The sequence below is a fragment of the Xenia sp. Carnegie-2017 genome, unplaced genomic scaffold, assembly GCF_021976095.1.
Source record: "Xenia sp. Carnegie-2017 unplaced genomic scaffold, XeniaSp_v1 HiC_scaffold_20, whole genome shotgun sequence".
Classification (NCBI taxonomy): Eukaryota; Metazoa; Cnidaria; class Anthozoa; order Malacalcyonacea; family Xeniidae; genus Xenia; species Xenia sp. Carnegie-2017.
The window spans coordinates 14,532,425-14,544,349 of record NW_025813483.1 but is presented as its reverse complement, the minus strand read 5'-3'; the positions used below and the strand labels follow the sequence as shown (position 1 = coordinate 14,544,349).

General features: G+C 35.3%; 2 protein-coding genes and 1 long non-coding RNA gene across 8 annotated transcripts; 1 reads left to right on the top strand and 2 right to left on the bottom strand.

The window, feature by feature from the left end:
- Positions 1-236: 236 nt before the first annotated feature.
- LOC124442001 (synaptotagmin-16-like) lies at positions 237-9,519 on the bottom strand. 5 transcript variants are annotated; one of them, XM_046992486.1, is made up of 4 exons: positions 9,123-9,519; positions 3,376-4,181; positions 3,013-3,214; positions 237-1,495 (listed from the first exon to the last, which is right to left on the bottom strand). In XM_046992486.1, the coding sequence occupies exons 1-4, from the start codon at positions 9,184-9,186 to the stop codon at positions 1,176-1,178; spliced, it is 1,392 nt and encodes a 463-aa protein (XP_046848442.1). In that variant the 5' UTR covers positions 9,187-9,519; the 3' UTR covers positions 237-1,175. The 5 variants fall into 5 exon arrangements, with proteins under 5 accessions (XP_046848442.1, XP_046848440.1, XP_046848441.1 ...); XM_046992484.1 differs by lacking the exon at positions 237-1,495 and adding an exon at positions 2,235-2,682 and having other exon boundaries at positions 9,123-9,514; XM_046992485.1 differs by lacking the exons at positions 237-1,495; positions 9,123-9,519 and adding exons at positions 2,235-2,682; positions 6,264-6,673.
- On the bottom strand, positions 237-11,835 carry LOC124442003. Of its 2 annotated transcripts, XM_046992490.1 has the most exons (6): positions 11,710-11,835; positions 11,458-11,554; positions 10,687-10,882; positions 10,511-10,623; positions 10,163-10,439; positions 237-528 (listed from the first exon to the last, which is right to left on the bottom strand). In XM_046992490.1, exons 1-6 carry the CDS (start codon positions 11,826-11,828, stop codon positions 509-511), a joined length of 822 nt encoding a protein of 273 aa, XP_046848446.1. In that variant the 5' UTR covers positions 11,829-11,835; the 3' UTR covers positions 237-508. The 2 variants fall into 2 exon arrangements, with proteins under 2 accessions (XP_046848446.1, XP_046848445.1); XM_046992489.1 differs by lacking the exon at positions 237-528 and having other exon boundaries at positions 9,680-10,439.
- On the top strand, positions 4,676-5,833 carry LOC124442004. The gene is made up of 2 exons (XR_006947058.1): positions 4,676-4,865; positions 5,188-5,833. It is a non-coding gene; the product is annotated as an uncharacterized LOC124442004 (long non-coding RNA).
- Positions 11,836-11,925: the final 90 nt, after the last annotated feature.

The following is an 11,925-nucleotide window of genomic DNA, read 5'->3' as shown; positions in this document are numbered from 1 at the left end:
AAAAAGGTTTTTTAGCATTATTTTTCCATCGTTAAAAACAAACAGGAAAAAATGCTGCTGTTTTCAAATGTCTTATTCAGTAAACACTTCGTGATCTTTTCGAGCCAAAATATAATTTATCAATTTTTTCGAAAGCGTGCCTCTTTTCTCGAACGTCCGACATTATCACTTTGTTAAATAAACTGACTGAACTAAAAATACCTACTGTACCAACCCACACAAAAAAAACACGCATCTCTAAGACGAAATCTGCATTTTCACCACATGTCTCCATAAAATGAATGAATCTTACAATCTATATTAAAATGTAGATTGATAAAACTCTCACTTTCTATAAATTCATGAAATAAACCTGTAAATTTATTGTTTGTTCAATCCTGTATTTTTCTGTTCATATTTCTTCAAACTGTTACGTTTAATTCTTTTATTTCATTTGTCTATTTTAATTCATGTTCGCCATTTTCAAGTTTCTTATACATTACACCCCTTTCTTCAACGTGTTATTTTCTCAGCTAGAACTTTCAAACACTAAAACAATGAATATAACAAGAAATTAATAGTTTTAGGACACCAACAGACATGAATGGGAAGCAAAAAATTGTGCTCGGAAGATGGGAAAACAAAAATGGCCAACATTCATAGCAAGTACACACAATCTACACATGACATGTGAAATATTAGATAATGCGCAAGATATCAAATAAAATAACTATTGAAATTAGCAACTTTTAAGACCTTCGTCTAAAACAGGGGATAAAGAGCAGATGAGAGAGATCTGATCATATCAAAGTTTAAACTTACTCATAAGGCATAGTTGAGCTCTAATTCACTAAGAATTAATTCTAAAAATGAAAATAATAATCTTGCGAGCCTACAATGTATACGAGAGTGCCTAGTGGTAGTGCTGATTAATTTACACAAGCTAAATTCACACAATGCAAAGTAATTTTGTGCAAAACACATTGGTAAAACCAGAAATAAGTGTTTTCACCTTCGCATTCCTTCCCTGTGGGTACTAGTAATATTTCAAGGTTTTATATTTAATCAAGATTGAACTGACCCACGCTGCAATTATCTTTTTAAAAATAGTATACATAATATTTACATAATCGATAATAAATCTAGGGGAAATAAGCTCTATTTGAAATTCAACTAAGGTATTATAGGGGCAATTCTTAAAAATTAACAGAGCTCAGAATATGCCATCTTTTTATTGATTGACCGCGGGCGCTCATTACCGCCCTCCAGTGAAGATCTTCATCGTCTCCAGTACTGTCGTGTCCAATAGAAAACCAGCCCATTATCTCTTTTCGCCTCATTTTCTTGATCTGAACAACGGAAAACATGATACTGACACTAGGTAGTTCAAACTCGATAATTTGGAACACGAATGTTTCGTTAAATTCCGGATCGACCATATTGCGACGGATTGTCGTCTTACATTTTGACAATTGCTGACCAATAGAATTGAACATTGTCACTTTAACGTAGGTATCTGCAGGAAAATAAATAGCAACTACGTTAAACTATATTGAACATTTGATATAAATGAGAGGCTATATCTCCACTAAAAATTTGAAACCAGCATTATGACTTGTCCAAATATCCCAAGTCTCAAAACGCACGATCAAATAATATTTTATTTTAAGAGGTAAAACACCGAAAGAGAGTTTGCGCCAATCAATAAAAATTCAACCTTAAAGAACCAAGAAAACGAGTCTTGCAAACAGAAAAACATGATGATGTAAATCTGACTAAATGAAACACACTCCGAATAAAAAGTTTATGTTTAACTCAATATTGAGAAGGAAACAAGACAATCTTTATTTGAATAGTTGTATTTCAGAGAATGTATGATAATTGGTCTGATTGGTATCTTTTTTAAAAAAGGAACAAGCCAATTCATATAATACAATGCAGAATTTTAATAAACTATTGCATATATTACAAAACAATTATGAATAATAACGTCCATTGAACGTAGAAGCCAAGTTGAAACAAACCAACTTATCGCATTCTGAAAGTAAAGACAGAGACTTAGACAGGGCCGCACAATGACGGGGAGTGAAGAGCTTCTAAAGCCCAATTTTTTAGAAAATATGTATAAAAAGTCAATTTAGAAATTAGTAGAGGACAAAAAAATCGGCCATGCTATAAATGTGGGCTGCTCTACCAAACACCATAAAGGTAGGTCACAAAAACGTAGAACACCCTAATTCTTTTTGGGTGGGGAGGGCGTGCGACCCTGGTCATGTAGCAAATATATTTACGATCGATTTGCCACAGAATGCAATGATAATATCATTCATATGGACAACCAAATATCTGGATGGAATTATCAACGTTCGAACTATCTCATTTTTTGAATATCTTCAAACAAAACATGCCATCGACTGACACTCTTTTCGCTCGCTTGAAGCAACTCGTTCCAGTGTAATGTCTCCTCTTGACCGCTATTATTCTTGCCAAGATGAAACCATCCCACGATCTCTTTCTTCTTGCGCGTGCGCGATATAGCAACCACAGTAAACTGCAAAGTAACTTCGGCCAAATCTCTTTCGGACATTTGAAACACGAAACTCTCGTTGTATTCAGGATCAGTCATGCTACGACGTATGGTTGTCTTACTTTTTGCAACCGGTCGACCAATCGGCGATATCAACACGATTTTCACGTACGTATCTACAGAAATATTTTCATCATCATCGAAAAAAGAATTTTTTATGAGTCAATTCGAGTGAGGCCCACGTCACCGGGTTGGAGTACACCTCCCCCTTTATGAAGATATGATAAACACTTCAAAAAGCTTACCTTGCCGACGAACACGTTTTAAATACTTCAGCACATTCTTCAAAAAAATCCAAAAATTTGCAGATTTCTCATGTTTGTCCAGCAAAAAATATCATTTCCGAGAAAAATTCTCCAACATGGCAAACAATTACCCGGGATGCACCGCATTCGAATTGACAGATAGAGATTAGGCCTTTTATGATAGAATAACCATGTGCTTACCTGGAGCGCGCTGCATGGTAGGCATGCGCAGATTACTGGCTTTCAAAATTTCAACAGTCAGTCTTCCTGTCAGAGATTGGTAACATAATGCCACCAACAACTCAGGTGTCCCACCATGCACTGCAATAAGTGAGGACGATGATCCACCATGACCTGAGCCAATGCTCATAGTCTCTGTGATGTCATAAAGAGAGTCGGCTGCCTAAAATAAAAACAGCATGAAGTACCACAAAATAAAAATAAGACTGTAGATTTATCAGTTTGAATATAATTGTCCAACGTAAAAATTTTAATATGGCCATGGATTAACAATTTCATAAAATTGTCAAAGTAGATTTACTAAAATAAATTTAGTCGACTTACCGAAAGTTGGCTTCTGGGAATTATCATTCTCCAAACGGTATCTGACTCACTGTCCAGATCAAATTCCGAGAGAGGCATGTTCACCTCACCAACAAGACGATCCCGCGTAATCCTCTCGTGACCATACACACGAACCCTTAGTGAGCCATAACGAACCTCTTCATGTGTCACGTGACTAAAGGTAAATGTCTCATGAAAACTGGGGTGAGTAGAAGGTTTAGCTTTCGTTTTAAATCTTTGCTTTTTTACAGGCAGTAAGACAACTCGGACTTGTACCATACTCGGTCCTCCTCGCTCTTTCGTCGGAAGATCTTCGGCTTTCAAAATACTAACAGCCAATTTGTTGGCGGTGGGAGCATAACTGGCAGATATCTGTATCCGTCCAGCAATACTAACTAACTCCTCACCGGCAGACAGAGAGGATCCAAATCCCCGAGGTGTCATTTCTCCGCCAAATGTTTTGCGTACTGTACCAGGGCTATAACTAAGATATTCCAAACCGTCCGTACCGTCAGAATAATTTCCCGGCTTATAATAACCTCCGGTAACATAATCCCCATCGGATCTTAGACTTCCACTCGTTGTATTACAACTGGATCTTCGACTAGGAGTCTTTGAACCATAAAATTCGTCATCTGTTTCTGTTTCATAAGGCACAGATTTCAGATATTCGTACTCCTCCTCGTCCGGTCTCTCCGGAGGTTCGAGGTTACAAACTAATCCGCGCTTCACAACTTGATAAACAATGAATAATATAACGATAACTCCAGCGATAACACAAAGAAAGATCAGAGCAGGAGTTGGAACTGCAAAGAAAAATTACAAAGAGTTTTTATCAACTATAAAGTTCAAATCAGAAAAGACGAATAACATAAATGATTTGAACCTGGGAATATTGTCAAGATTTTTGAAGATCCGAGAAGGGCTTTGTTACACTACAACGCTTTCACTCTAGAACTTATTTTTTTGCCATCAAAAGGCAGAGACATTTGTAGCTACTACAATTCAAAATGCCCTAAATAACGTAGTTGACTAGTTGCGGTATCTACATATCATTTTGAATTTAAAAAATCTTTAATTGTTTTGAAAACATACATGTCCACATCACTGCCAATTCCTGTCATCCTATATGCTGCAATTCACTTAAATTCGACGAAAAAAGTCAAATATTTTTTTAGAATTTAAGACGAAGACGGAAGTCGATGTTCTGCTCTCAATAATCATAAATATTTTATCAACATCATCAATCGATGCCACTCCACTGCAGGTGCTGGCCTATGTGTTGTTTCATATAGGGCCGCCTCCCACGAGAGCTTTCAGCTGAGCTACCAGCCTCGCGAGGCAGGTATAGCTAAGCACATAATGGAAAGTAAATGTGAACAACAGTTTTACCGTGATTTATATAATCGTTGGTTCAGAAAAGAATTTCTGTTAAGAAATATGTTAGCTGGGTATAATACAAGTTATATATGACGATGAATACGCGGAAGGTACACCTGCAGTTTTTTCCATTTTCTTTCATATGCAAATATAATAAATGTAATTTTTAATTTGTACGAAAACCTTCACGATGTAACTATATATGTTGGAGAAAAAAGCAAGCAAAAACAGCAATATATAATACCAATGTAGTATTAATGTAAAAGATTTTTAAGGTTATAAAAGACAATTACATAGAGCACGGCTATTCATGGTTCTTTCTTACTTCATGTTCAATTAATAACCTTGTATTTAAAAGATGAAATTTTTAGACTTATTCTCGAGGTATTCTGTAAAATAAAACAACAAAACTTACATTTAATTTCCATTCAGCTAGGCACTAAGGAGGTTAGCAAGAGAAATAAAACCAGACGAAACGAAAACAATTGTGTAGTAAACAAGTAGAAACCCAGCTGTATCCAAACCCACTCGTTTCACTCATTTGCATATATCATGACGTGATGAGTGCTGACGATTGTCATCACTAACAAGTCAAATACGCGTGGCTAGCTCAACGAAACGATGATGTAAAATTCTCAAAAAGAGTAAAAGATTAATTTACCAAATTGGGTTATCTGTTAAAGCATTATATATACATAAATATGATAGGTATATTTTGAAGTCCAAATATTATGAACAATTTCTCCATGCGCGATGAGTTACAGTAGAGGATACGGGTTAAGCAAAATATGTTATATTCAAAGTATCTTCATAACAATGGTTATGAATTTCCAAAGAATAAAACCCTACAAACCAATTGGTTATTGTAATTTATTTTGCTTAACGCAAGACCCACCCGTAGTACGAGCTACATAACTTTATAAGCTGCATGTAAAGACACCAAGCGTAACAATGGCCAACATAGACCAGTGGGCGATAGTGCTAAATATAACGTCTTATAAATGCAGACTCCACGAAAACCATGAATCATGTTATCATAGAGTACAAGCGACAATAATGAGTTTTAAAGCTATGTAAACAATCTCTCTCTCTCTTTCTTTCGGCTTTGTACATCTCAAGGATACCCACAGCAAATTATTGACCACCATCAACTACCTTATCCTCTTGTTTCAAACTGCCTAACTTCATGTCCTCCTACCGGACATTGCATCCATATACTTTCTCTTTGGTCTTTCTCCACGCAGACCTCTTATCTGGAAGCTCTAAATTCAACATTTTTTCACCGATATACTCCGCGTTCTTTGTCAGAACATTTCCAAATAAAACTTAACTCCATCTCTCTTATTTCACAGCAATTTTGAATTAAATGAAGGAAACAAAAAAAACATATAGCCAGACACGCACACAAATATGCTCAAACTTGAACTACATATAAGTAATGAATACACAAAGCATTCGTGCCCCCATCGAAACGACAAATTTTACAACATTTAGAGTTAATCACCTACATGTAGCACTATTGTCGTCCTCTTCAAACGACTCTGTAGTCTGTTGCTGGGAGCTCACCCTCATCTTAAGGGGCCAAAAAAGCCTTCATAACTTGAAGTTTTATAAATGCGAAACATTACATTCACCCAACACCCACAAGATCTTCAAACGATGAAGGATAGTTTGTGGTAGGTCTGTCCATTTTCAAAATGAATCATTTTGTGTAAATAAACAATCACGAATGCGAATCATGTATTTTTTATCAAATGTTTTTGAACTTCACCTCGTCTGCTAAAATTCACGTTTAATTTAAACTTCGGAAAGATAGACAATATAAATTTTCCATCCTATCTCAACAATCTTAATTGGACATCACTCGCAAGGAAAGCATTCGCCAATCAAAGAAATTCGTAGTTTCGCTTGCTTTTGAAATGCAAACGAGTTCATGCATGAGTGAAAACGAAACTTTTATTGCCGGGCAACTGAGGAATTTCAATCAACAAGATACAGTTTTTTGTGAGATTACGGGGGGGGGGGAGATGTTTCAAGAAAATCCCAAAGCGATTGGCCACATATGCAGTGACATCCCTAGGGCAATGACGTAAATGTATTGATTGAAAATAACAAGAAACATCAATAAAGGAAAAGAAATTAACCCTGTTTACTAAACTTGCTCAAGTTGAATTTGCATATACATGAAAACATATGACAAGAACAGTTTTTGAATTTCAATACACTTGTCTCAACACTGCATATGAAAATCCATTGGGAAACGTTTAAGTAATTAATGTTGATCTATCATCTGTTTTGATTTTCATGAAGGTATTTCAAAGTCTGGAGGACTTAAGAAACGAGATATTTGGATTTTGTATTAAGAAAGATCTAAGAGATGTGACATTTCGTACTTAGGATGTAAGAGGTGTGATATTTTGTACTAAGGAAGGATCTAAGAGGTGTGACATTTAGTACTTAGAAGGATGTGAGTGATGTGACATTTCGTACTTAGGATGTAAGAGGTGTGATATTTTGTACTAAGGAAGGATCTAAGAGGTGTGACATTTAGTACTTAGAAGGATGTGAGAGGTGTGATATTTTGTACTTAGGATGTAAGAGGTGTGATATTTTGTACTCAGAAGGATATAAGAAGTGTGATTATTTGTACTCAGGAGGAAGTAAGAAATGTGATACTTTATATAATATTCATTATGCCAATTCTCGAGAATCCAACAAGTGTGTTAGGTTGCTTTCCCTAAAGTCTCTGTGATATATTCATAATTTTATAAGAAAAAGATCCAAGACCGTTGGCGAAAAACAAATTAAAAATTACTTTAACCTTCCTCAAACAATAATCGTCTTTAAAATGGTCCACATAAGAAAGTTCAATAATCGCACTAAACGCAACATAGTTAAGAATATGGTAGTAAACACAAGTGGCACATCATCATACTATTATCTTGGTATAGTACTGAGAAGGACTGTTTTTGTTGTTGTTGACTGACGTTTCGACAACCTAAGCGGTAGTCATCTTCAGAGTCAAATGACTCTAGTCATCAAGTCTTTGGACTCTGAAGATGACTACCGCTAAGGTTGTCGAAACGTCAGTCAACAGCAACAAAAACAGTCCTTCTCAGGACTATACCAACCTGGACGATCTACATATACAAACATGTAACGATACTCCCGGGTTCAAACCATTTACTTTATACTATTATCTACTGACTTGATTTTTTTAATGTATTTTTTGGATGAATATCGTGTCAACGCTGCTACTCTGAGTCTCACGATTCTTTTATCTGACATTCGTTACACATATTGAAGCAATGGAAAACATATACATTGACTCCTTATGTACGTAGTGGTTATTTTTTAACTTCAATCATCATAATAACAGTATATATAGCTTTTCCTAATTCTAAATAATAAATCGATAAAGATTAGCATAAAGTAAATAATTTAAACGCCAAATTCAAACATTCAAATACATTCATTTGATTTTTAGCATATACTTTTATCTGACAGTTAGTAAGTTCCAGGATGTATAAACGATATTACATTATTGGCTATATAAAAAGCCCAAACATGATGGATAAGTGGTTGAAAATATAAAAAACGTATTCTTATTTTTCATTGACTAAATGTCATTATTATAAGATGTCCTATGCTACAAAATTCGAGACTTGTGGAAGAAAAATAACAAATGCGTACTTGTTTCAATAATTTTAAATGGTCCTGAGTGAAATGATGTAGAGCCCCGGCTAAGGGGCTGTTTACATGATCCCGGCTAACCGGGATTCAGTGAGGCGTAAAATCATTTCGATGCATTGAGAAGAGTCGAAACTTCAAGCGTAAAAATTACAACTGTTTGTTAAGCGCCGCAAGTAATGCCTGTTGTAATTCTCAAATTAGGCCAAATTTGTTGTTCGATTTCTAATGTTATGTTTGTAGTTATTAAATCAGAATATTGTTAAAGTGCTGAAGAACATTCATCTGACGATAAGTATTAAATCTTTTCCATTTGCCAAAATCATTTAACGCTTGGCTGAATCCCGGCTACCCGAGATCATGTAAACAGCCCCTAATACGGCTTTATTTAACTTAGTCGTAACTTTGTCGTGGATTTTGAAATTTCGATCTTGTTTAAGTAATTAATGTTGATTTGTTTGTATTATTTGGCAAGATTGTTGTTCCCATGCTCACAATAACGTTCGAGAATCATTATTAATGAATAAAAAATAGCACATCTTTTTCTTTATACAGATTGATGTTATTCGAACATCAACAGCAAAGTTTGAAGAATGACAAATACAAGGCAATAAGCTACTTCGTAAGTTGAATGGAAAATAAAACAAAAAGTTTCGCATGACAGAAATCAAACTTACCCAGTGACTTATCAATCATTTCTTTTTCCCCAACAACTTCAACTCGAGTAAAATTCATTTCCATCACTCGCCCTTTTTTCTTCTCAATGGCGTTAGTTCCATCTTCAATTTCCTTCTTTTTTTAAAGTGGTTTGATTAAACGAAGAGTCAAAACTCGCCGTCCGTTAAAACATTCAAAATTTTTAGGACAAAATTTAAAAGCGAATCTTTGAAAGCGCGTCAGAAGGACTTTTGCCGCAATCTGCCACCAAGTCCAATGCAATATTTATTAAGGGAACTGTCGTTCGTACAAAGTTCATTTGTCCATGATTCATTAGCCTTGCACAAAATCAGATCAGACACATCGTTATGTCCTCATTTCATTGGTTGAGACGTAATCAGAGAAAATCGCGGTTAAATGAAAACCGTTTGGGGCCTAAATTATTTATAAGACAACTAAATCATCAGTCAAACAATATAGCAGCTCAACGTCGTAGCGCGTTCGAACACACACAACAATAAGAAATACTCTTTCAAATGCGCATTTTGTCTGTTTATGAATCAGTACTTATTAAGCGTCAATTTTGGTAGAATTTTATTTCTAATTACAATGCAAAACACTTGACGCCATTTTCGGTTAAATATTCCAAAATACAAACGAACTTTTCCCATTAAGTGACATTGTAAATTATACATTTTAGAACTCTCAACAATGCATGCACTTTGAACATATATTAATTTTTCACATCGCATTGAGCCCTATACATTTGTTAACATGCTAACCCTATATGATTGGATAGAACCGTCAAGTATCCCCACGTATACACAATGTTCATGCTTATCCTCTTCATCATTTTGCACAACGTGAATAGAGTTAATCCAGTCATTTGTCTGGATTTTGTGTAGCAGAATTCCACAATGGTAAATTAACAAGGAGTTAAAATAACCACAACAGAATAACATATCTAAAGTTGACGAAGGGCAGCAAGCCATATTTGTCACAGTCAATTTAATATTAGCATACAATGTTAGACCAAAATTACTCATTATAAAAATCCTACCATCCTCCATTCCTAGTGAGATTTGTTGAACACTGTCACCTTTCAACATGGAGGTATGGGAAGAGTTTGAAGTACCAGTGTCCAGTCCTTCCAAAAAGTAACCTGCACACATTGCATTCACTGTTGATGGCATATCAAGATTTCGAACAAGAACTCCATTTTGAAGGACGTGAAGGGTTTGGTTGCTATCAGCAACTAAAACATAGTTACCAATAACAGCTGAGCTTGTAGGCAATTTGATTGGTAGAAGAGATGTCACTGTTGCCATGGCAGCACCCTTGAAACAGTAAAACATATACTATGTTTTGATCATTCTAACAGGGATATGGCAGAAATTGTAATAACTACCTTGTTTGATGATGTCATTAGATCATTAAGTCGTAATCTCCATTGCATAAAGTGAGGTAAACAACCCATAATGTTGCCTTTGCTGTCTCCCGCCACTATAGACATATTTTGGGCTGAAAAGATCAATATTGAATAAGACAAGATGCAAATGTGTGAATGAAAAGAGAAAAACAGACCTGTATCAACATCAATTGCCACAGAGACTATACAACCCTCAGACATTGTCATTTTATTCAAGATTTGTTTATTGCCAAAGAATGTCAATGTTCCCCTGGAATCGGCAACAATTAAATCCACAGAGCCAAATTTTGTAATGTCATGTAAACATAATGCCTGGATTGGTCCTCCTTTTGTTTCTAGTTTTATCAACTCCTAAACATAATGGATCCTCGGTAAAACTACACAGTAGGATACTACAAGATACTACAAGATCCTACAAGATCCTACAGAATCTTTAACAAGATAAATTTTAGTATCTTAAAGGACACTACAAAGATACGATCTTGTAAGCTTTTAAGCAGGATCGCGTTTAATTTCCAACGGGAATACAGTGATGGATTCAAAGTGGTTTCTGTACACGAGGAGGGGCAGTTCAAGTTTAGATCAGATTTCGTTAAATTTCTTATTATCTTTAATGTAATTTCTTTCTGTGTGTTATACTCTACCCTTGGACAGCCCGAATCAATCCTAGTTTTCAGTGAATTGATCTTTGACAACGTATGATCAAAACAATTTCTGGAATTTTGGAAGTTTGCCATGGAATGAATGCAAAAAGTTGGCACATCAAAAAAATTGTCAGATATTTTACTGAGCTTTGACTTCCCACCTCCAGGAATAAATTTTCATCACTGAAAGCAGATCGCAATTGCTTATGCTAGGCATAATTTATTTACTTGCAAAAAAACCAATATTTCTAATGCAATCTATCCATGATGCAATCTTCACACCTTGAGAGAAACATTATATTCATCAGTCTTCTTTGGTATTTCATACACTGTAATAAGTCCATCGCTTCCTCCAACCACCAAACATTCAAAACCTTCTCTAGATGACAATAAAATTTATAATAATTTCAATTGTACAATGTTAATCTAAATTATTAAACTTTGGATTATCCAAGTGTACAACAATCATCAGCAAGAGCATGAAGCAGAGTAGAGTATTGTCAAAAAGAAGTGTTTTACCGATTTTTTACCAACCTAAATATTTTCCCCACAGTCAAGACATTGAATTCTTTGGACAAACTTCTTTCCCATTCAAGCTCAACTTCAACATGAGGCATCTTGATGAATTTTGGACCACGGACACCTCGTGACATGTTCGGCTATCTCGTAACATATTCGGAGGCCTCGTGGCATATTCGGATAAAATTGTCACTAGATTTCAAAACTGTTCTAATTGGTCGTAATTAACTG

Excerpts from the sequence above, each read along its gene's own strand:
- LOC124442001 (XM_046992484.1), bottom strand. The coding sequence starts at position 9,186 with ATGGAAATGAATTTTACTCGAGTTGAAGTTGTTGGGGAAAAAGAAATG. Across the intron at positions 4,182-9,122 it reads AATGATTGATAAGTCACTGG|TTCCAACTCCTGCTCTGATC; the intron begins GTAAGTTTGATT and ends TTTTCTTTGCAG. Across the intron at positions 2,683-3,012 it reads TACCATGCAGCGCGCTCCAG|ATACGTACGTGAAAATCGTG; the intron begins GTAAGCACATGG and ends ATATTTCTGTAG.
- LOC124442003 (XM_046992489.1), bottom strand. The coding sequence starts at position 11,828 with ATGTCACGAGGTGTCCGTGGTCCAAAATTCATCAAGATGCCTCATGTT. Across the intron at positions 10,883-11,457 it reads AATATAATGTTTCTCTCAAG|GAGTTGATAAAACTAGAAAC; the intron begins GTGTGAAGATTG and ends CATTATGTTTAG. Across the intron at positions 10,440-10,510 it reads TAATGACATCATCAAACAAG|GGTGCTGCCATGGCAACAGT; the intron begins GTAGTTATTACA and ends TACTGTTTCAAG.